This window comes from Bos grunniens, chromosome 9 (genome assembly GCF_055505025.1).
Source record: "Bos grunniens cultivar Pamir isolate PY7600 chromosome 9, Bosgru_T2T1.0, whole genome shotgun sequence".
Taxonomy (NCBI): Eukaryota; Metazoa; Chordata; class Mammalia; order Artiodactyla; family Bovidae; genus Bos; species Bos grunniens.
In genome coordinates this window covers 60687065-60713334 of record NC_141173.1, presented here as the reverse complement: position 1 = coordinate 60713334, position 26270 = coordinate 60687065, and the positions used below count along the sequence as shown (strand labels likewise).

General features: G+C 35.4%; 1 protein-coding gene across 9 annotated transcripts in view; it reads right to left on the bottom strand.

Moving 5' to 3' along the window:
• Window positions 1-379: 379 nt before the first annotated feature.
• Window positions 380-26270, bottom strand: part of MAP3K7 (mitogen-activated protein kinase kinase kinase 7) — a 65951-nt gene continuing 40060 nt past the window's right edge. For all 9 annotated transcript variants that reach the window (XM_086317699.1, XM_086317701.1, XM_086317705.1 and 6 more), the window contains 5 exons: window positions 19650-19714; window positions 11469-11574; window positions 6758-6819; window positions 5964-6079; window positions 380-3477 (listed from right to left, as the gene is read on the bottom strand). In XM_086317699.1, the coding sequence (XP_086173825.1) occupies window positions 3297-3477; window positions 5964-6079; window positions 6758-6819; window positions 11469-11574; window positions 19650-19714 (530 nt within the window). In that variant the 3' untranslated portion in view covers window positions 380-3296. The remainder of the gene's footprint in view (window positions 3478-5963; window positions 6080-6757; window positions 6820-11468; window positions 11575-19649; window positions 19715-26270) is intronic.

Here is a 26270-nt window from a genome sequence, read left to right as displayed (position 1 = left end):
GGCAGAGTTTATAAGGATGTGTATGCACAGATGTGTAGGTTAGAAGGCTAACAGGTTGATAAAGAAATGAAATAATGTAATTTAGATAGACTACAAGAAATCAGGTTGCTAATGAGCATAAGTGTAGTGATGTACAGTGTGTTATATACTTCATACAAATCAGGGTTCATTGAAATTGTGAAGAGAATCCATTTGACCAAAAATCTGAATTTGAGGAAAACTTCTCAAGAATCATTTAAAAATTTTACGATGGCATTAAGTATTAGGAGTCTGACTTTTCAGTTTTTATTCTATTTCGTATAAGCCAAACAGGCTGCTGGAACTGAAGACCTCATAGCTCTTTTGCTGATATAAATCATTCACCAGTTTTATGACCAAGTTTAGAGTAACAATCTGAATTTTATTACAAACAAAAAATAAATCTAAAAAGCTTCCTTCAATTACATAGTATGCACAAGGATTTCTGCATTACATCATTTTACATAAAATGTTCTGAATGACAGAAGTAGCCAACTTCCTACCATTTGAAGAGAGGAGCTGACCGCTGAAAACCACACACATTTACAGAAAGAAACAAGAGTTTCACAGGGAAGGCCTGTGATCTCTGGCTACAGGCAGGAGCTGAAACTAGGAACACAAAAGAAACTTGGAGAAACGGAAAAGACATTCAATGCTCTAAAACACTTCAGCAAAAATAGTCAAACATTTGTAAACAACTTTTAAACAGATCTCTTCAATATACTATGTGGCTATAAGGTAAATATTCTTAACTGATTTTTATTTGACTCAAAAAGTCTATTGTAACTGCTGAGGAGCATTTCCCTGTAAGTTAGATAAAAGCTTTGTTTTCTTCCCCTGGAGGCAAAAATAAAATGTAATTAGTGCTTATTCAAGGACTGCCTGTGAATTTTTCAGACTAGGACCTTTTAGATACTTCCATGTTTGTTAGCTATTCCCATCCCCCCAAAATACATGAGTTAGAAGAAATGGTAAAGCCAGAATTAATAACAAATTTGGTTCCTTGTTAACATCTCTGAAGGGCTGACGGGTAAGAACACTGGTGAAACCGGCTACAGATTTTAATTAACCCTGCTATCTTTTTTTCCCCTTCATCAAGAATAATAAGGACTTAAAAACATGAGCTTGGCAATGCAAGAACTTAGAAACGAAGTAAGGCTGAATTGTGCTCAGTGTGCAGGACAACTGCAGCACTGGAAACCCCAGGAACATAATGTAAACAGACACATGAGGGTTTAACAGCCTTTTCTGCATTTGGCACCATGACTTAAAACTATTTTCTTCCATTTACCTATTTGGGATATTTTTATGAAGTGACTGCAAATAGCAATAACAATAAACTTTCCCTTTAAGTATGTAATGTATACCAAAAACACATTAATGACCAGAAATAAAATCTACAATCTGCTAAATCCTAATGGAAAAGTTCCGTCTTAGCATCCACGCTTGGCTATCTCATGCTCTGAGATGATTAGAAAAGTCTCTAAACACTGGCTAGGTCCCTTTTGGTGGAGTGACAGATGTACAAACAAGCGTAATACTATGAAAGAGTGACGCTTTTCCTTAAAGTTACTCTCCATGTCAATTTTATTCGACTACTAATACATTGAGCCTAATATCACCTTTGGCTAGGTAATTAAATTATTTGGGAATGAAAACTCTGTTTATTTAAATGAAATAAGTCAATATTTATTGATATTTATCAGAAACTTTTAAATAATAGATTCTGAAGAAGCTAAAAATGACACAGTTAAGTACAAACTGTCCTTTACCTTTATTGCTTGTATACACAAGAAATACATTATAAAACTGGTGGGAAGAGGAAAAAATAATGGAAGAAAAAGTTACCTGCTTTAGTATTTTTAAGAATAGTTTTGATAACTTCTTAGATCAACTTGCTTATCTGAAACAGAGCAAAACTACAATACAATCACAATATAGTTCTAATAATCACAGCAATTATGCTTTCATTTTTAATTTTCTCTTCATAAAACATTAATGCTATAAAAATGAGGTTGATGACATCCTTATTTAAAAGACACATTATACTGGTATCAAAATGTAGTTTATTTTAATACCAACTGAAAAAATAGAGCTTATATAGTCTATTATTTCAATGAAGTTTTATTATTACTTTTATTTTCAAAGTTGGTAGCAAAGTTACTGTTAACAATATAAATTTTTTCTTTATAAGCGAAATTCCTTTAAAAGTGTTGAAAGGCATTCTAGGATGGGCTTGCAAGGAAAATCAATCATTCCAATATTGATAAATAGGATACTTGATGAATTGAGATTTATTCCTTTAACTTCCTCACTAACTTGTCCTGATTTGTCAGGTTTTTTACTCATTTGGTATCGTAAAAGTAGTTTAGGCCTGAGCCTTCTAGCTGGAGCAATTATTTCCATTTTCCATGATTTCTCTTCAGTTTTCCAAATATACAATAAAACAATACAATAATCACTGCAGGAAGGAATGATCAGTTAAGTTGGATCATGTTCATTTACCTTTTAATTTCATTTAAGGGATATTAATATTAGTCATAAAAGCTTTACAGTTTCAGCACACATACACGCAATCACAGAATTAAAAATCTTTATACCTTTTAAGAAAAGGGTTCCACTTTGTTCAATGTATCATAGTCAAATTTAAGTCTAAAGAAATACACTTCTATTAAATACAGCGGCCATCACTTACCTTAAAGTTTATGGATAAAGTTCAGTACTGATCCAAGGATGCTGGCATCAAAGCCCTCCTCTCAACTATCCCTAGTTTCTGCATTTCTATAATGTACCACCAATTATTCTAGATTTATAATACCCTGTCTTTAACTTGGTATATACCACCTTTTGGATAAAAAGATTATTGGTTGTTTGAGATGAGATACAAGAACAAAATCATTCTTGAGGTTCCACCTCGAAAAAAAGACGATGTTTGCTCATAGCAGCTAGTTTGACACCCCTGTTTTCCTTAGGCTAGCCTTCACACAACGAGCATGCATATACAGCCATGGTTCACTGCATCTGTTCTGAAGTTGAGAACTGCTGCTTATTCAAGTACAGATGCCCCCATGTGATGTAAGGAGACAGTTGAATTGCATGTCCACCATGAGAAAAGGAAAATAAACGATGAAACAAATGCAGCAAATATAGGCAGCTGGCATTCAGAACACGCCAAAAAGCTAACACTCATGAATTGTCATTATAAGGGTCTTTCTTTCCTTTAAAAAAAAAAAAAAAGTCTTTCTTTGCATATTTTGAAATTTACGGGTCCCAGAGAATCATGAAGTGCCTTGTCGTTTTTGCTGCTGACTCCGGATGACCTCTAGCTGTTTTTTGCATTGCTGATAGTAAGTTGAAAGGCTTTTGTTCTCATCTAAAAGCTTTTTATGTTCCTGCACCAGACGAGATGTATTTTGCTGGTCCTTTTCATCCTGGTCCAGTTCTGCAACTAGTTCCTGCCTAAAAACAAATACCACACATTACATAGGATGGAAATAGTCCTACCTTACCAGCTGGTGATAAAAGCTCTAAATAATTAGAACTTCGATTCTGGGTCTATCATTATACATCTTAGGTACACTGCTGCTGCTGCTGCTAACGGAGAAGGCAATGGCACCGCACTCCAGTACTCTTGCCTGGAAAACCCCATGAATGGAGGCTAGGTACACTAGTCGGACACAATTATGGGCTGGAATGGAAACTATCATCTACTCTTCTAGCATACCCATACAAATATCATACTCCTTTTAATAAGCGTAACTGTACTTAGGTAAGTAGTGAAAACAGATAAAATGGTATAATAAAGTTCCAGAAAATTTCATTTGTTACCCCTTGTATGTAGGAAGGAAGAAAAAAGGCTGGGAAGAGCTTACTCTGGCTCCACTTAAAAGTAACCCTTGAAGTTTTAATCATTCACATTTGACTTTCACATTCCCGTTTTCATATGCAAAGTTGAAGTCACAATTCTATTCAACTACAATGCAGTGGTAGCTAATAAAACATTGCCAAGATAATTAAAATAGGTGCTATCCAACCTAAATCCTACTTAAATCCAACTTACTTTCCTACTTTGAAAATAATGAAATGAATACAAAGTACCACCCTTGTAATTATTTTTGAGAAAAACCAGAGTCTTTTACAGCCTGATAAACTTTTTTAAGTGCCTTTTATTTAGAGGATATTATGTATTAGTTCCTAAAGGGACCCTACTAGAAACAACTGAATAATTAATGAAAGGCTCTCAAACAAAAATTTACTAGTAACATTTCTTAAAGTACTTAAAACAGATTAAAACTGCCATATTTTTTTACAGTGTCCCTCAATTCATCCTGTGTTTTTTTTTCCAGCACAGAATTCCTCTTTCAAATGATTAAAGTATGAAAACAGTACAGATTAAACATGTGACATAAGAAATAGCTTTTTTCCTTAACATAAAGTGTGACAAAATTCCATAGTTCTACAGTTCATACAGTTTAATATTTAACCTATTTAGCTTTACCTTTAAAATGTTAAACTGAATTTATCAAAATCATGGTATTAGAAAATTGTGAAAAAACCTTTTTTCTCCCTTCTTGAAAGTACCACCATAAATCAGTGTCAAAGGAGTAAAATTTCATGAAGGTCATGTTCAAGAAAACGGAAACACTGTTTCTTAAGAATCTCAAGTAGAGAAGAATGGAAATGGGACTGTATTTCTTTAAATGGGGAGAAAAGTAGTCTATTTCCCAGAGCAACGTGTGAGTACTGAACTCCTCAGAAAAACACTCAGAGATGAAATAAAGCCCTCTAATACGTCATTCTACTCTCTGAAACATATACCTGGAGAGACTCTATCTACCAAAATGTTTCTAAGATAAAGCACAACTAAACAATAGTAAATCAAATTATTTTACCTGTGTCCAAGGACAATAAATCCGTTTACCAATAAACCTAAATAGCTTTTAACTTTAAAATTCTGAGAACATAAAATATATGGTTAAGATCACCTATTTATTTCCCTTATGTCTTGCTAATATAATAAAATTCAGTCAAGAGTTCAGTCGTACATGGAAAATTAGCCAGGGGTGCTTAAAAAACATAAATATAGAAGATTCTTTAAAAAACTAGGAATAAAACTACCATATGACCTAGCAATCCCACTCCTAGGCATATACCCTGAGGAAACCGGAAGTGAAAAAGACACATGTATCCCATTCATTGCAGCACTATTTACGATAGCTAGAACATGGAAGCGACCTAGACGTCCATTGACAGATGAATAGATAAAGAAGTTGTGGCACATAAACACAATGGAATATTACTCAGCCATAAAAAAGAACACATTTGAGTCAGTTCTGATGAGGTGGATGAACCTAGAACCTATTATACAGAGTGAAGTGAGTCAGAAGGAGAAAGATAATATGGTATTCCAATGCATATATATATGGAATCTATAAAAATGGTACTGAAGAATTTATTTATAGGGCAGCAATGGAGAAACAGACATAGTAGAACAGACTTATGGACATGGGGAGAGGGGAGGAGGCAGTGAGATGTATGCAAAGAGTAATGTAGAAACTGACATTACCATATGTAAAATAGCCAATGGGAATTTGCTGTGTGCAGGAAACTCAAACAGGGGATCTGTATCAATCTAGAGGGGTGGGATGGGGTGAGAGATGGGAGGGAGGTTCAAAAGGGAGGGGATATATGTATACCGATGGCTGATTCATGGTGAGGTTTGACAGAAAACAACAAAATTCTCTAAAGCAGTTATCTGTCAATAAAAAAACTAAAAAAAAAAAAAAAGAAAAAACATAAACATAGAGAAAAACTCCACATGAGACATATACTTCATGATTAATTCCAAGAATTATGGTTTTCATGTCTTTAAACAATATTGCACCTTAGCACATTTTAAACTCAAAATACCAATTATTTATTTTTATTCATAAAAGATAACTTACTTTCTCTGTAATAACAATGCAATTTCTGTTTGGACTTTCATGTATTCCTGTGCCATCTTACAATGCTGTTCAAACACTGCCATAGATTCTTTGGAGTTTGGGCATGGTGCTAGAGGCTGGAAATAAATCACAAATGTTAAAAACATAATTAAATCAAATCTCAATATCTAGCTGAGCATTAAGACAGACACTGTAATAAGACTTTTATAGCACTAAAGCAATGATCTTTTTAAAAATAAGTGTTAAATAAACCAGGCCTAGAAAATCTCAGTGTCCTTTGCCAGTGTTAACTCAGATCTTAAATTTATACTTGCTGTTTTCAAGCTTTTGAACCATGACTACCGTACTCTTGACCTCTGGTTTTACATTTCAGTTGCCAAACTATTATACTGAAAGATGTTTACAGCTCTCATACTCAGGCAGAGAAGTGTATTACTTATATTTTAGTCACCATGAACATGCCAGTGTATCACAAAATCTACTAAGGAGAAATGAGCTTATATGAGTTTTAAATTTTAATACAGTAACAATGAAGAGCCAAGACCTATTCTTGGCAGCTGAACAAAGATGAGAGTATTTTAAGGTGATTGTTGGATTCGAAACATATGATTCTGGCAATCTCACCAACTTAATTGAGAATCAATTATTTCAATTTGATTTTTAAAAGTTTAAGGAGGCCAACTGAAAGCATAAATAAATGCATACACAATGACAAATAAGAACACAACCACCAGCTTTAAAGACAAACTTCTCTAAAAAGGAAAAAGGAAACTGCTGAGAAAGTACTCCTTTACCTGTAGTTGGTGATCCAGTGTAAGATATGCCATTGGGATGGAATTATCTGATCCATTGGTATCTGGAATTACAGCATGTGTTTTATTTATTTTCTGTCATAAATAATTAAAAACAAAGCAAGAAAGCAGATGATTGTTTTTCCTAGAGAAAAAAGTTACTGCTACTGGTAATTTTTTATTTCTAAAGGTAAACAGAGGACATCCAATTACAGATAATTGGAGTACAACCATACTCTCATGCCTAAATTTAAGCTGGCTATGAACTGAACACCATATATTAAAGCATGTAAGCCCTTGTTTAAGTAAAATCAAAAACAGTCATATGGGACCTTTATATTTTAAATTCAGTCTTATGGACTTCTACCTAATCAAGCCTCACATTCCTTCTCTCCTCGATCACATTAAGTTTACTATAAGGCTGTGCCAACTCAGCAATTATCAGTGTTCCTTCACAGGGAAAGGGGGAAAGCAAGAGGTACATTCTTTTCCAGTAGGTCAGCCTCAATTAGCAAAGATTCTAGCCGCCCATCCCACTCCTCCCAATGAGAATCACTGCAGAGAACGAGAGGTGTTACTGATACGAGTGTATTACACACATGGACAGCAAGAAAAGTGTGACTTAATGTCAAAACAATTAAATGGGTTAACTCGAACAACCAAACAGCCAATTTATCAAAATATCTGAACACACAAGTTTTGTTTGTATTTCAAAAAGAGGTAAAACTGCCACAACAACTCGCTAGAGAAGCATGGGTCGCTCTCTTCCCAATATGAACATGTATATATGTTTCTAGGAGCAGGAAGGATAACTGGGAGGTAATAGAGACTTTCCTATTTCAGAAGTAGCTGCTTCCCCAGTATTAACAGAGAATAAATGAGTTAAGCACGTGAGCTATTCACCCTTTTTCTGTTAGAGACTCCAGGAAAGAGTGGTGTAGATGAAGGCAAGGTCAGGAAGACAGCCAGGCACTTCCTCAAATACAATAAAAAACTAAGACAGTTAGATGGTTCAATAACCTCCTAAGTTACTGCTGACTGATATTCCAGTTTTGTTATTTGTTTTTTTAAAGCCACTGAGAATGTGTTTTCAAATAACTCCAAAAACTAAGCTAATTCAGAGCAGATGAGATAATGTATTTAAGGAATACCATGCAGTGCTAGCTAGTCTCTGGGGAGGACTCAACACATGGAGCTGGTTCTTCCTTTTTAATTATTGTCTTTGATACTAAGTGAAGAATTGGGAAAGCACAGCAATTTAAGATATTCAAGTTTACATTTCAGATTTAAAAAGTCATGTTAAACTGTTGCTGTTGTTTAGTTGCTAAGTTGTGTGCTGGAGTGCAATAAAGAAGGAATAACAGAGTATTGCCTTAGAGCTTTAACCCTAAAATCGTATATTAATGCAAAGGCTTTCTTTGAAATAGCTAAACAAGAAATACATTTATTTTTCTGATGAAACCTCTCCCCACCCCCTGCAATAGTTTCAAATAATTCCTCCACTGATTACTGCTTTTCACAAAATTAAACTTATTAAAGGTGATTTCCTCTGAACTTACTGGAAAAATTAAGTGTCTTCAAATTTCTTTAATATTTCTACTCTTATCACTCTTTCTTAAATCTTTGATACTTCATATATCATATTTAATCAGTCCCCTTTCCCAATATGTATTTCAGAATTAAACATATCAATGTTTCACAGTATTCTGGGGGTTAAAAAAAAAAAAAAGAGTCCAAGGATTGTGCTATTTTCAAACAATTTTAAAGCCCTCTGATGGTGGGAATTAAGGTCCTTTACTAAATTTCATCTGTTCTCTGAATCCAAGAAGTGAGATTTTACCTTCTCACTTAAACTGAAATTCAGCTTTCAGTTTCTGGTTACAAGGCTTTCCTGACAGCTCAGTTGGTAAAGAATCTGCCTGCAATGCAGGAGACCTGGGTTCAATCTTTGGGTTGGGAAGATCCGCTGGAGAAGGGAAAGGCTACCCACTCCAGTACTCTGGCCTACGGAATTTCATGGACTGTACAGTCCATGGGGTTGCAAAGAGTTGGACATGACTGAGCGACTTTCACTTTCTGGTTTTAAGACAGCAAGGTTATTCCACGAAAGTCTGTCTTATAATGTTTTAATTGCTGATCAAATCTAACTTCTTTTCCTAAATATCAGAATTGATATTGAGTTGGTTAAGTTAGGTAAAACCTCTCGTCCAGTCTCTTAAACACAAAACTTATAACTATCTCATATTCTCTAAGTATATGCTCCCTTCAACTAGAATGCTGTCTTCTCCTTTCTGCTTTATGACTAAATAATAAATCTCATTATTTTTTTTTTTAAAGTCACAGACTATGCCAGGTCTCATCTACAATTACTAAAACACTCAGCTTATACTGTAAATGTAGCAGTTTGTTATATACCATGATGAGTTTACTTTTAATGTGTCAGTACCATGACTCTAATCAGAATACAAACAAATGGGGCATGACTCATGTTTCAATCTTTGCAAAGTACTAGGTACAGGGCCATCTCTTGAGTGAGTGTCCCCCCACCACTGTGGCACGCTCTACTGGATCCAGGTTATCTCTCTTACTAGCTGCTCTTGGGTATGTCGGTCTTTTTTTATCCCCAATATATCACAAGTAGAAACCCATATTACAAGAGCACTATGCATTACAATTATTATTTTGTTCTTTTTCTCTGAAAAACACAAAAAACTGCTGCCCTTTTAAATTAAAAAACCCAATTAATTAGGTTGTTTTAACATATGCACTTCTACATTTTTTTCTTGGTCAGTGGGCCTTGAAAGAAAAAGGTTTTACCTGTCTCTTCCCTACAATTTATTCTGTTAGCTTCAGTATCAATATTTTTCTTAGAAACAGTGCAAAGCTGAACTTTATTATTTACAAACTTAAACCAGATTCTCAATACCTAAAATTATATTCAAAATTATTTAAAAACAATAACCACACATTTATAGTATATTTCACAGCAGAGATGAAATTTAGTTGATACTGCAACCTGGACTTATGTATGATGCCTAGCTATTGGTGTTTTGTGGTATTTTAGGTTCCAGAAAAGGAACAAAGAGAGATGGAAGTTGGAAGAAGAAGAACACATAAAATGGAATCACAGCAGTTAAATGAGAGGGATGTAGGAGAACTCTGATTTTGCCCTCATGAATTCGCTATCTGCCCCACTTTGACTGGGATGTCTAGGTTAGTCCAGGATGAAATGAGAAGACCCAGCAAATGCTGTAATGCCAGGGCAAGTATACCCTCATTGAAGGATGTGTGAATCAAAGAGAGCTAAAACTACCTGAATGTCAACAGTCAAATCTGTCAAGATCATTTCCCTGTCCCTTTCTGAGGAGAAGCCTGTCATGATAAACATGTGCTGAGTAGTGGGCAATGTTCTGGAAAATTGGAGGCTGGGCTGTGATGGGGGTGAAATTTAGGAGTTTCTGCCACCACTAAATTTAAACTTTCTAAAACTAGGGAGTACATCCAAGGCTAAATATAGTTCTATCTTACATGACACAGAGAAAAGCCACCCAGTTAATTTTTTTAAATTGCATTATGAACTTGACGATACCATGTCAAATATCTATAAATACTTATAAGCAGAATTTCAGTTTGTAAAGACAGAAAGCTGACTTTTTAATTTCAATTTAATTGCCATTATTAATACCATTGTTGATCTGATATAAAATCCCAAATGGTTTAGTTTTTCGAGGTCTAAGAGATCATCTTCCCTCTCTGACACAATAACATATAAATAATTTTCATAGAAGAATATTCTGCATATTTATCAAGGTATCCTCTGAATGCTAAAGAAAAGTTAATTTTATTATGGCACATAATTTCCTGGTTACCCATAATGAAACTATTTCATTACTACCTTCAGACAGACAGATTTTACTTATATTCTGATTTTGATCAGTTAAGTTATTCATGTTGGAGAGTTTTAATAACTCTTCAGTTCAGTTCAGTTGCTCAGTTGTGTCTGACTCTTTGCGACCCTATGAATCTCAGTACGCCAGGCCTCCCTGTCCATCACCAGCTCCCGGAGTTCACTCAGACTCACGTCCATCGAATCAGTGATGCCATCCAGCCATCTCATCCTCTGTCGTCCCCTTCTCCTCTTACAGGCCTTTAAAAATCTATTTAACAGGCTATTTATGTGACGGAAATGAGGTCTCTCTCTCAGTTAAAAATGATTCAAAAGGTCAAAGGACAGAAAAAAAAATTTTTCTCTTACCAAGGTACACAATATCTTGTATTTTTAAAACAAAACACTGAGATGAAGATGATTACTTTACTATCCTGTTTTTAGTTATTCAAAAAATGAGAATTAACTACTATCATTACTACCAGAAGGATATATTGTAATAGAAAAATCAGATTGAAATATCAACAACAGAGTATCTTTCTACTTAAAAAATCCCCAAACAAACCATCTTCAAAATACAGGTTTAGTATGGCGGGGGCGGTGGGGGCGGGGGGGGGGGTGGTAGAAGGGGAACCACATGAGGAAAAGTAGTTTCCGTCTTAGTAGTCAAAAAGATATTTTAAAATTTATTGCTAAATATTCGATTTTATTAATAGGGAAATCTAAACTACAGTATAACGCCAGTCTTTATAAACATTAGAGTTATCACATGATTAAATGAACATAAACATGATAAATTCAACTTTATTGAGGAAATAAACTGGTCACCTGTGGAATCATCAGGGGTCCATGGATGACTGCGAGCTGGCTTTTCTGAGGTTGGTCCTGAGGTAGTGATCATTCTGACGCTAGGACTGGATGACCTACTGCTCACCTGGAGGAAGAAATGACAGGAGGAACAAAGTGTGATTTTGATATAAAAACAAAAATAATGAGAAAATTTCTATTCTAAGGCAAAGGAAAGACTTCCATTTTTATCAGAAGAGGTTCTAAAACACTTGCAAGAAATCAAATAGATCCTCTAGGAATATTATATTAATATATGTATGCTAAAATTTTATATGCATTCACACCTAATACCTCTTAGAAACCAATAAGCTTGCAAGAAAGTAAGGGAAATGCTCTGAGACCAGAAATAAAGTCTAGCAAGTGCTTAAGCTGCTAGCCCTGGGCATTTCAGCTGAAGCCCAATGGCCTGGAGCTTCTCTGTTCTGCCTGCCTGCTGTCCTCAGAGGAACAGGCACAAAGTCTGGGGTCTTTGCACAATGGGAGTAGGACTGGAGAACCTCCTGCTTAAAGCTAAAACCCAAGCAGGCCTCATTCTCAGTAAACTAGAAAAACAAAACCACAAAACCTACCCTACAAAAGCGGTAACAAGTAAATCTGTCCACCTTAAGTAGCAGCTCTGGGTACAGGGTAGAAAATGTAGCTGCCATCAATCAGTAAAAAATTTCCAAACTCGATGGAAGATGTAACAAATTCCAACCATAACAAAACCCAAGCAGAAAAACATAAGGAGAAAACCTACATTACAGACTTAAACACAGGCCATATTACAGTCAAATTCTAGAAAACAAAGAAAATAGAAGACAGTAAAATGCAGCCAGAGTGAAAAGATCATCCATGAATACCAGTTAGATCCTCAGCAGCAACAGGGAAGACAGAAGTAGAATATGTTCAAACTGCTGAAAGAAAACAATTGTCACCCTAGATTTGTTCAGTCATCAAAAATGCGAAGAATTAGGTCAAAATAACATTCTCAGATGAGCAAAAACTGAGGTTACAGCCCACAGACTCTTACCAAAAGAATTTACCATTACGATGAGATATTTTGATACTCCTGTGATATATAAAACGGTCCAAAAACCAAACTATGCTCACAGTAAAACCTGACCTTCATAAAAACCAAGTTTGGTCTAAACATATTTGTGAACCCTATGCTTAAAAAGGGATTCCCAGGTGGCACGGTGGTAAGGAATCCGCCTATCAATGCAGGAGACATAAGAGATGCAGGTTCAATCTCTGGGTCAGGAAGATACCCTGGAGGAGGGTAGGCAACCCACTCCAGTATTCTTGTCTGGAGAATCCCATGGACAGAGGAGCCTGGCAGGCTATAGTCCATAGGGTCACAAAGAGTTGGACACAACTAAAGCGATTTAGCACACAAACACACACATGCTTAACAAAAGGGATTATGCATTCTTTTCAAGCACCCACGGAACACTTTTGCAAAATGATATAAACATTAAATGGCAGATAATTAGGTTGTTGTAACTATAAGATGAGAATATATGAGTAGACTTGTAGCACCTAACAATTCCTTTCCTAGTTCAAAATTACAGTTCTTTTACAAAACATAGACAGTGACCAAGCCTGGTCACAAAGGTATTTTTCTCTTTGAGTGTAATTACAGTCTGTTCAGACATGAACTCCAACTTGGGCCTGAAATGCTTTATACTACTCTTAAAGTCTGTGATTCCTCAAAAACATGAAAATCTCCTAAGGGCATAGATCATGTGTACTTTTCTTCTGGTCACTCCAGGATTAAGGAGATTGCTGAATACATCATATAATGAATAAAAACCACATACATGGTAAAGAACCATATAATAAAGACTCATTAATAATAACAAGCTTTTGGTATTCAAATGTAAGACTGGTGTTTAGGTTTATTTACCACTGATATATAATAAGAATGAGAATATACACCATAGAGAATGGTGATGAAATAATCAACTGTTATTTTTAGAATGCTGTTAACCTCTGTAAACAAATAGATATGACATTATTCCTCAGTCCTTTAACCTTCTTTGTCTGAAAGCCAAGTCTTAAATTAATAAGTACCGTGATATGACCACAGTTATAATTTCTATTGCAAATACAGAGCAATTTTTCTTCAGAGTGCTAGAAGAGGATTTCAGTCAGCCTAATTCTTTGTCAATATTTTACATATAAATATTTGTCACATATGAGAACCAATATCAGTTGTGAGAAATTAAACAAGATAAAATACAAGATTAGGTTTACAAAGTATAAGAATGAATTCTGTACACTAAAAAAAAGGGTCACTGAATATGTGGTATTAAATAATCCCACTTGAACCTAGTATGAATTATTATAATCCTTAAACTTAAATCTTTTCCAAGAGAATTCTTTGCTACTTTATTTCTCTCATCTCATCTCATGTGCACACTCATTTGTTCTACTTCAGATTTCCCAGGAGTTCTAAAACTAAGAAATAAGGCTAATATTTTTAGGTCATCTCATAACTGGTCTTTCTTCAAGGCTATAAGAAAAGCTACAACTTAAATTTAAATCCATAAATTAAGTAAACCAGTCTTTGTATTTCAAGGAATGAGCATCTCAACAAGTAACACAATATGCTAACATTTGTATTAAAAAAAAAAAAACTAAAGAAATACTCAAAAGCAAACCATATTTTTTGAATACCTGAAAAAATCCAAGGCATAAATCAGGACAGGTAATACTTTGATAATTTAAAAGAAGTATCAAACTGCTGGCAACTGAGTATGAAGGAAGTCTTATTTTTATAGTAGCTGTTTAAAAAAAAAAAAATCACTGATGGCCATAAATGCTCTGAAAACTACTAAAACTCATTTAGGTTGCTCCTTCCTTCAAGACATTTACAATCTCCTTCAAGACATTTATAATTACTTTATTCTCAAAGAAACGGAAAAGTTTAATAAGAAATATAGAGAAACTTGACTTACCACAAGGACTGGCTATGAAAGTGGTTCAGAAATGCCACACAGCAATTTAAGGCAGCAAAAGAATACTAAGCCAAATTTAAACTGCAGGGCGAATGACCATCAGTAGACACGAACCCAAACTGGACTTGGACCAAAACTTTATAAAAAGGAATTGGGAGTTATTTACAAACAAAAATAAAGCTCTGCTTTTTATGTTTCACCTGAAAGACTGGGAAAATATTTTCATAAGTTAAGAATCTACGGCCAGGGTTACTATTAGACTGACATCTGAAAGCTATTTAAAACCCTCAGGAATCATCTTAGTTGCTAAAATTATAGGAGCACAAAACAGAGATTAAATGTTGATTTATATGATATTTTTGTGAAGTAACATCTGAAGAGCATAAATATTCAAAAGAAATGGGTATCAGTAGGTAATGTGGATGTACAAGGGTACTTACCCCATGACGATAATCACAAATTAATTAAATCTATACATGAAAGGATGTACTAAAAATATTCTTTTTAATCCAAAATTATGGGCTCAATCTAATTCTGGCTTCACCACAGTTTATTACAAGACAAATTTTAGAATTTTATTTTTCTTATATGGTCTTTAAATTCTCCAATAGGAAGGTATACTATGAATAAGGAATTATTTAGGAAATATAATTATGTAGGCTTCTGATTTAGAGCTTGAACAGAAAATTATTATTATAGACAAAAGAAATAGTATGAAAAATTGTATTCCTTAACTAAATAATGACAATGTATGATAATACATCTTTTGATATGTGACAGAAGGCCTTTAAAGCAGATACTTTCTGTAGTCTCTGTACAGAAGCTTCCCTTATGATACAGAAAGAAATGAATGCCAAAGGATTTTACATCTTTTCAAGTGGTAGTTTTATTTTTCTATAGTAATATAGTGAGAAAAAGTGGTAAGAGACCTGGGGGCAGGCATACAAGCATGTACCAAGCATCTACTGGTGTGTCTGGTACTTTCACATGTTGTAAGAACCCTGGGGGTTGGACATTATGGTCCCCACTGGTACATAATGTTGAAGCTCAGGGAAATGAAGGACTTGCTCAAAGCCACATATCAGGTCAGTAAAGGTAGATTCTTGAGTCCATATAAAAATTAGTATGTCTGGTTCTCTGAATAATCACAATTGTATCATACTGCAGCTGTAATTTGTCATTGACTGCAGCACCCTCCAGGAGAAATCTTGAAAACAGATCTATAAATTTATTATCAAGGAGGATTAGCCTTGCTCAAAAATACAGTACAGTAAAAACTGATAAACAGTATTTAAATAATTAGTGATGATGCAGACCAAATGAAGCCAAACACTTGAAACTGAAGGGGTCTGGAATTACTTTACCATGCGTTGCATTCAGTTTTATATGCAAGACAGCACGATAGAGTGTAGAGTTCGTGTGCTTTTGGAATCAGATCTGGATTCAAAACTTGATTATAGCAAATACTAGCCAGTGCCAAGGGAAGTAAGACTTAGGTAAGTTTCTCTAAGCCTCAGTCTATCTATCTGCAAAATGGGGAAAATAAAAAGTACCAAACTTTCAGGTTAAAATGTCAATAACATATATTAGAGGCCTGACAGTAAAGGCACAAAATGGGTGCACAATAAATAAAATGCAGTTGTTATTACTGAAGTTCTCCAGTTGATGTGGATATAAGTCTGATCTGCCCAAACAAGCTCCTGGGAGACCGGGAGACTGGGCCTTCTTGGTCTGTCAATGTACCCTGGTCAAAGCCTACCATGAATGCACCTACCTGTAGTGGAGTGAGTTGGGTTTAGTATCTGTTGCTGCTGCTAAGTCGCTTCAGTCGTGTCTGACTCTGTGTGACCCCATAGACGGCAGCCCACCAGGCTCCCCCGTCCCTGGGATTCTCCAGGCAAGAATACTGGAGTGGGCTGCTATTTCCTTCTCCAAAGCATGAAAGTGAAAAGTGAAAGTGAAGTCGCTCAGTCATGTCTGACTCTTCACGACCCCATGGACTGCAGCCTCCCAGGCTCCTCCACCCATGGGATTTTCCAGGCAAGAGTACTGGAGTGGGGTGCCATTGCCTTCTCCATTAGTATCTGTTGCAGTAAAGCAAAGCACTCTCCCCCAAGGCACTTTGGGGGTGTTTCAGTAAGGTTTTAGGGTGGCTCAGACGGTAAAGCATCTGTCTACAATGCGGGAGACCTGGGTTCGATCCCTGGGTCGGAAAGATTCTCTGGAGAAGGAAATGGCAACCCACTCCAGTAACTCTTGCCTAGAAAACCCCATGGACGGAGAAGCCTGGTGTCCATGGGGTCGCAAAGAGTTGGACACAACTGAGCGACTTCACTTTCACTTACTAGAGGATTTAGGCTTTTGGTGAGTGATTTGAAGGAGGCCACAAGGAAGGAGGGGTTCACTCTAGATTGGCTACTGTCAGAAAGCAGTGGCAATTCTACCAGGAGGGCAGAGCAGAGTAAGGGTAAAGCTGCTAACTAGTAGAACAGCAGCAGGCACTCATATCCGCCGTGAGAGGGCAGTGTTTGGTTTTCTGTGGGTGGCACAGTGATCTTGTTTTCCATCTGTGCTTAGACAACACTGTAAAATGGCCCTGTTTTGTCTCATTTTTCATGATCTCAGAGTCACTTTGTCTACTGGTGTTCTGAGATACTGTTTATTTCCAGCTTCTTACAACACCAAGGCTTTAGTATGAGATCAGTTCCTCGACATCAGGGGTGGCTTTTTTCTCAAATGGAGGCCAGATCCATTACATATGCTTAATGAGCTTCCTGAATTAATAAAAACCTCAGTTAATTTAAAAGTGAGATTATGCTGTGTGGATTCAATCTTTTACATGAACATTACACAAGCACTTTTAATTAAGAAGCTTGCTATGTTCACCATTCCTCCTCTCCATAGAAATGGCAGTATAAAAATTGCCAATTTTAGTTGACAGATGAAAACTTTAAATGATTTTATTAAGATCAATCTTGAATCAAGAGGCAAAGTAGAAACACCTATCCGATCACTTTCCTCTATGAGATATAATATTGAACTTCATCAGGAAACTCTCTTTTCCTCTGATGATTGTACTGGCTGGGCAAATACTTTTATGTTCTTTATCAATTTCCATGGCCAAAACAAACCAAAAAAACCCCTATGCATCTGTTTAATCACTGCTTAGCCAGACTTTAAAAACAACTATACCTTCAATTTTGAAAATCCAGATTTGCATACTTTTCCTCTCCAAATAATGTTATTTTCATGAGTAATTAGAAAGATTTAATGGTCATTTATCATAAATAACATTTTCAGGGGAAAACGTTTTCACAGCATATTAAGATTACTATTTGTCACTCTCATCCCTAACTGGATATTAGGCATTTTAAGGTTGTCATATGTAAGTAATCCTGAATGAGTGGATCAATTTTAACACTGGCTAGGCAATGGTTCTATAGAACCTGTTTCACAATGAATTTTACCACTGTATCAAATTCCCCCTTATTCTAAACCTTTGGAGTATTCAGTGACAGTTCATGCAAGTCTGCCTCAGTTCCAGTGTTTTACTATCTCATGTACACATAAATATACATGCAAATAGTAGTGATCAAAGTCTCAGGTCATACAGGATTTGTGAGCAAATAAGTAAGGCTTGGTATGGTGAGGTCAGTCCTGAAATACAGTGATGCCTTTATCCTAGAACACAGAGAAAAAGCACTGGCAGATGCTCCTGAGCTGTCTTAGAGCAAGCCTCTCATTCTTAATCAAAGGGAGAATACTTTGCTAGAGTTTTTCATAACTGGAATGTCAATGGCAATAGTAAACAGCATTAAAAAGGCTGAGTTCATCAAACCTTTAAGGGATCAAAGCGAATACCAGATGTCAAGCTATCTATTACTAAATGCCCTGATTAATGCTTGAAGTATTTGAGGGGGAGAGAGTGGGAAATTTCATTCAAAAGTTCTGAGATCTCTCAAAAGCAGATATACTGAAAAAGATGCTATTAAATTAATAAAATTAAGATTTAGGATCACTTAATATCATAATAAATTAGTATACATATTTATTTTATGCATATATGTGTGCATATGCATATAGCTGTACATATATGAATTTGAAGGTGTGTGTGGGCATTATGAGAAATATTTCCAGATATAAGTGAAGATCAAAGATATTTATTTTTAAATATCTCAAGAAGTTTCTGTTAGTTAAGTTAGTTGATGGCTAGAAAAGGCTTTCAAATTTTTATTAACAACTACAAAGAATCTCTAAAATTTCAAGCATGTTATAAAAAAGAAGTAATAATAAACACCTTTTAAGATGAAAAATACTAACACGTTTTACCAGAAATTAAATCGCATTGGTTGTAACACATAATCCTGTAATTTTTTATGTGGTATTTTTATCACTTCAGATGCATGCTACAGTATTAAAATTTATTTCGGCACAACTGAAAGCAAATCAACAACAAAACCTCATAATTAGTCCTCACTTCATTTTAAGAATATGATATAAATTATACATGTTAGGTATTGATGTAAATAATAAAAAAGGCAATGATTGCTACTTTATATACTTGGTTGGTTAAAACTCTGCACCTGTTCAATAATGGCTTAAACTGCAGCACTGTCTGGGACATCTTCAAAGAGGTAAAGGGAGTTTAGAAGAACATCCAGAAATACAAAGATGAAGAATAAAACCCTTAACAACTGGGACAGAAGCCCTGCTAGAGTTCATCCATTTGCTTAGTAAATACTGGCTTAAGGATGTTTAAAAATGTAAATCTAGCGGATATGACAAAGTAAAAGATTAGTTAGAGTCCACCAGGTATATCAGTGCCTGTGACCCCAGAGAAGTGACATCTTTATTGGGGGAATACTTAATCTCTTTAGTAAAAAGGAGGTTAACACTAATGATATATTTTGGAGGACAGTGTTAATGACAAATTGTCCCAAGTACAAAACTGAATACTTCCTTATTAAAGCATGTATGAAAACCACATAATACACACATAGCACTACTGAATTAACCCGTCTCTGCTTAGATTCAAGTTAATAATGGCATTTATACTTTTTTCCCCTTACATGTTTAAGTTGATGATAATGAATTTCTCCATTATTATTTTAGGTCAACTTATAAAACTTATTTTGCAGAGGATATATATTCCAGTTAATTTTTGATTTGTGCCCATCGCTCATCTTCAAAGACAGAGAATTCGAATATTAAGTCTTACCTGACCAGGATCTGTTCCAGTAACAGTCAAGTCTTGGATGGATCTACGTCTTGGCTGCCCGTTGCCTTTTAAAAAAATAATAAAAAATTAAAATACTGAAATCTATTCAGAGACAAGAAGGGTTTAACTGCTACAGTAGGAAGTTGGAATTTGTTGCTCCTTGGATCTACACAGAATGTGAGAAAAACAAGTGTGTTCATTGTTAAAAGAGAAAGAAAGATGTAAGGAAAGAAAGAGAAACCGCTATAGTATTTTAACTCAAAAGCTGCTGGCTTACAATAAAGTGTGTCCTAATACAATAACCACCCCTACCACACGAAGAGCTGCTGAATTCTCTTCCACCATCTTCTGTCATGTACTTAAATAGATGACTGCTTGGGGGCTGGGGCTGATGACGGCATCTATTTCAAGGGCCTTACGTTACAGTTTCTACAGCAAGACAGCCAGCAAGTTGTGAGCCATGACTGGCTTTAACCAACAGCAGTACCTTGTTCGTTTCAGAGCTTAAAAGGATGCTTAGGCTTGAATTTATTGCACTGAGTCACACTTACCTAATCCCATTAGTCTTTGTCAGAATCTAGTAATTTATTATTTGTGAACAACAACTCTTAATTCCTAGTGGAGATGAATGACTCTCATTCCGTTCTCAAATATACAGGTTGTTGAAATGGGCTAGTGTGTTAACCCTGCTTCAGGAACTTCCATGCTAAACATAACTGACTTAAAAACCAGTTTATGAAAGAACTAGACAAATCCAAGTCTTCAGCAACATCGGGTGAACTGAACAATAGCTTCACTCAGCACTTCTATTTGGGAATAGGGCTGTTTACACAGTTATTTTCTAAGATGAGAGATCAGCTGTCTAAAAGGAAACACCAAAATACTATGAGTAACAGCTGACACAATAGTCAAAATTCTTTTGACTCTGAAGACCGTATTATGTAATAGTGGGCAGCGCTCAGACCACATACTCTAATAGTTGTGGCCTGATCAGCCGACAGAATTCATTCTTAAAATTTTATATCTCCATAACCTTCACTATCTTATTTTAAACCAATATATCCTAGCATCTTAATCAAGGTGACCCTACTATTTTGTACATACACTAAAAGGACCTTACAACAGAAGAATAATGTTTAATGCAATAGTACGTGCAGTGAATATAAAAACTCAAATTTATAGCTATCCTCGAAAGTATAACTCTTTTGTATTTAAAGCTATGTTTCAGAATTCTTTGCATAATCTTAAAGTTACTTCACATTTCTTTTTATTCCAAGCTCCAACTTTCAATTACAAATTGACATAACAACAAACTGCACATTTATGGAATCAGGCACACTAAGATATTTCTCTGAAAACTTTTAATTATCCCCATTTTCCTGAGGACAAAAAGGATCCCCACTACCATGACTAATGAGCAATTTCAGGCACATTTCATTCAACACAATCATTCTAAAATTAGCTGAGATGAGACAGGCTTGTAAAAGTGTCTGGAATTCTCTTTTCAGATTAGCAACATTTGTGAATCTGGGGAACCACCCAGCACATGTGTCTGAAAATCATTACATCACCATTGCAATAACAACAAAGACAAGCTCTAAGGGAGGAGGGGTGGGGAGAAGGGGAGGAAAGGGGAATAAAAAGTTTTAAGTAGGGGAAAGGAGAACTAACAGTTAACAGATGCCATAAAATGAGAAATCTATAAGCTACAGCATGAGTCAAAAGCAAGCAATACTAGGCAATGCATTTTCATCAGCATAACCATGGCAGAAACCATCTGGCATACAGTTCAGACGAAGCAAAAAAGGATTGCAATCAACAAATACTTGTTGCTCCAATATTAAGTTTCAAGCCATAATTTAGAAATATGAATGTAAAAAACATCAAGCTCCTATTATCATAAATGAAAATTACTGAGTGTGTGCTCAGTAAATTTAGACTGACTCTGAATTTTTGGTAACTAAACACTAATTTAGAAACTCATTTACTTTACATTTTTTCATGATTCTTTAATATGTGCATACCTGTATTAAACACAGCAGTATAAAGGAAAAAAGTAGAAATAAGGGACAATATGATATCATATTGTCAATGCTTAATCAAAAAATATGGAAGTTATAAATGATGTCTTGAGTTTTTTAACCTGTAATGAATTTTGGAACGTTCAGGACTTCTGACAGGGAACAAAGGATATTTTAAAAAATAACTTTTCTAAGAGCAACAAAAGGAATATACTATATCCCTAAGCCTGCCTTCTTCCCCATCCCTAAAAGGGTGGTTGGAACAGCAGCTTATAGGGCAATTGCTTTTACAACATAAACAAAATCCATCTCTCCAAAAAGCTGTTCTTTTTATGTATAACTGATTTCTTGAGCTGGTATTTGAAAGTCATCGGAGTCCTTCCAGAGACTGCTGGCTTAGGACCCAGAGAGTCATTCCTGTGGTTTTTCTTATCAGTTTCCTTACCTAAACTACTAACATTTTTCTAGGTTCCAATTTTCTAAAGACATTATTCATGTAAAAATCAACACATTTTCTTGGAGACATCTTTTAATCAAAATGTTGGAAATTTTGATATTTGTTAAGTTTTGAATATTAAAAATTATGGGACACTTATCCTTTTTATATTTTAAAAAGTGATCTTGGTAGACTACAATAAGGTGGAAAAAGACGACCAAAATATTTCCTGTAAAGTTATATGCACTTTCCTATTTCACCCTGTTTATTTAACTTATATGCAGAGTACATCATGAGAAATGCTGGCCTGGAAGAAACACAAGCTGGAATCAAGATTGCCGGGAGAAGTATCAATAACCTCAGATATGCAGATGACACCACCCTTACGGCAGATAGTGAAGAGGAACTCAAAAGCCTCTTGATGAAAGTGAAAGTGGAGAGTGAAAAAGTTGGCTTAAAGCTCAATATTCAGAAAACGAAGATCACGGCATCCGGTCCCACCACTTCCTGGGAAATAGATGGGGAAACAGTGGAAACAGTGTCAGACTTTATTTTTCTGGGCTCCAAAATCACTGCAGATGGTGACTGCAGCCATGAAATTAAAAGACGCTTACTCCTTGGAAGGAAAGTTATGACCAACCTAGATAGCATATTGAAAAGCAGAGACATTACTTTGCCAACAAAGGTTCGTCTAGTCAAGGCTATGGTTTTTCCTGTGGTCATGTATGGATGTGAGAGTTGGACTGTGAAGAAGGCTGAGCCCCGAAGAATTGATGCTTTTGAACTGTGGTGTTGGAGAAGACTCTTGAGGGTCCCTTGGACTGCAAGGAGATCCAACCAGTCCATTCTGAAGGAGATCAGCCCTGGGATTTCTTTGGAGGGAATGATGCTAAAGCTGAAACTCCAGTACTTTGGCCACCTCATGCGAAAAGTTGACTCACTGGAAAAGACTCTGATGCTGGGAGGGATTGGGGGCAGGAGGAGAAGGGGACGACAGAGGATGAGATGGCTAGATGGCATCACTGACTCGATGGACATGAGTCTGAGTGACCTCCGGGAGTTGGTGATGGACAGGGAGGCCTGGCGTGCTGCGATTCATGGGGTCGCAAAGAGTTGGACACGACTGAGCGACTGATCTGATCTGATTTAATTAGTCACAAATACAGAATTTTACTGAAGGAGTAGTGTCTGCAGTTGGCAGAAGCAGATGTAGTATATCTCAGAAGAGCTCTCCTCGGGCCTCTGTGTCCCTAAACAAAGGCAGGTGTTAATGACACTATCTGTGCAAGGTAAGAACTTGAGATCTGGAAAAGCTCAATTCTTTTACCTCACGGTCTCCTCATAATGATGCTGTGCTGTTTATCGCTTGGCACTTTTCATATTTTACTTAACTACTTATCACACTTTTGGTAAATAACCAATATACAATGGAGCTCAGTGTACCTGACTGAAATTTAAAGTGAATGAATAGTCATTAAATTTTTCTCAGTTAAGAGATCTAAATGCAGCTGAAACCATAAGGACGCCTAAAGTTTCTTTTCAGTTTCAAGAATATTATTAACAACAAATGTCAATTAAATTCACAGACATGGACAAAAATATTTTATGTGTATTAAGACTGATTCAACAAAACACTTGCATATTCAGCCTTCTCTAGCAAATCCTTAAGACAGTACATAATGCTTTTTGGTCAAAGCGTTCTATCAGTTTAAAATGTTAAACCATCTTGAATTCCAGGCTTAGAAATAACAAAAGGTACACTAGAGTCTCACTGTTGAAGTTTCTCAAACAGAAGTACATGAAGGCAATGCTTATCTGTAGAATGGAGGAGAAAAATTTCAAGCGTTTAAAATGAAACCAAGTATTGTAATTTAGTCTGAACTTAAAAAAGAAATTCAGAACCACTGAGTATGATATTATAGCAGTAGTATTAAAAACTATTTAAATATATTCTAGAAAACCCTACAGTTTAGCTCATTTTAAAAAGTTATCTTTTATAATATAATTACAACAGTTATTCAATATCAGTATTTGGAATAGTTTACTTTTGCAAATCATATGTTGGAAATTTATTTCATTTCATAATAGCAATCGATCTGGTATAAACTATGCATGAGGATTTTTTAACAACAGAAAGGGAGAAAGTACAGAAGACTTATGTTTCAATTAAATCTTTTGCAGGTGGTATGTATATATGTATCTGACAGTACTTTCATCCAATGGATTTCAAAATATATTATCATCACAGTTGACTTTCTTAAGTACTATAACTCTTCACACAAGGACTCCAGAGCAGGACTGCTGATCTCCCCTGATAATAGACACCAGAGCCATGAACAAAATATTTTTCAACTATTCAGTCTCTTGTTGTTTAGTTGCTAAGTTAAGTTGGACTCTTCTGCAGCTCCATGGACTGTAGCCCCCCAGGCCCCTCTGTCCATGGATTTTCCAGGCAAGAATACTGGAGTGAGTTACCATTTCCTTCTCTAGGGGATCTTCCCAATCCAGGAATTGAATCCACATCTCCTACTTTGGCAGGTGGATTCTTTACCACTAAGCTACCAGGGAAGCCGACTCAGTCTCTTACTCTATGAAACTGGAAAAGGTTGTTGTTCTTGTTGTGTAACTTTTGAACATTTTACCTGTTTAACTTTGACATGTGAAATTTTAAAAGAAATGTAAAATATAGGTATTCTTCTAACACCAGATCAAATGTTACTATCAAATGTATTACAGTTTCCCAATTCATAATCCCTATCTCATTTGAGTATTTGAGATGAAGATGGAGGGAAAACAGACCCTTGGAAGCTTGGATAATAACAAAGCAAAATGTGGGAAAGTCAAGAAAATCCAAGTAAAAGAACGAAATAAACAAAAATCCATGTTTTTATCAAAATCTTAAAGGAAAAAACTTTAGAAAAATTTAAAGCAATCCAGTAATCTGCCACCCACTCTTTTTTCTCTAAATAAAAGTAACATAAAACGGATAAGAAAACTATAGATCAGATAGTTTCAATTATGGGTAAGAGATGTCTGCATTTACATTAACTTTGCTTAGGTTGCACAGTTATTTGGCAGAACATTCTCTACAAATGAAGAGTTAGCAAAATGTCATACTGTACTGGCAATTGCTCTTATTATGTGTCTTGCTTGCTAAAAAGAAGCCAGATAGATTTACAGCCATTCTGTGAGCAGGGCAAAGTAGAAGGAAGACTTAACCAGAACAAAGTTGCCAATACCTCTTTCAGAGCCAGGCCCAAGGTAGCAAGGGTACAAAAAATTGTGTAGTGTGATCCACACAAGTCCTGAAGTATTAAAGGTCCACTTTTGCATGACCTGAGAGACTGTTAAACTGATGAACGCTGGTGTTAGCCACAGACTGCTTGTTCTTCCTCATTTGTTGACGGCAGGGTATTTAACAGTTAAGTGTTGAAGAACAAGCAAAAAACAAGATTTAAATTTGTTGACCCATGACCAGGTTAGGCATTTTAGTCATTATAAAGATTGTATTAAAAAAATTTTTTTAGAGTAACAGTGCCTATTTAAAAACTTTTAAAACTTGGTAAAAATTTTTAAAAATGCAAGAGGCAACACTTCAAAAATGATACATTTGTACACTGCTAATAAATACACATTAAAAACTTACTTGATGCTTAAAGGAGTACTCCTAATAAAAAGAGGCAGTTTATTCCAAGAGGTACATTAAACTCAGTACATTGCACTTAGCCAAAGGAAAGTATTATTGAAAATACTTATCCATAACAGACGAAAAATATAGTTTATATTTTAAAAATGCTTACAACTGGGATCCAATGCTAATTAATGCCAGTTTGGATATATCAAGAAGTGTCTGATCATATAACCACAGAATTTGTAGGGAATCAACCTCAAGTAAAAAAGTTCTAAAAGTTATTAAGAAATTTAGGGAATTAAATTTCATCCTTCTTTACAATTAAAATGGCCATGTAAGATAGTTGAGATACTCCCAAAGCACAGGTTATATCTTTTATGTTTAATTTAAAAATACAACCTAAGAATAAATTAATGGTTTGACTTTTATGTCCAATTATTTCATTTCCAGTGGTTGCAGCCTTTATTAAAAAAAGCGAAACTACTAGGTTAATGTTTAAATATCTGGGGAAAAAAACCCAACAAGAATATTTA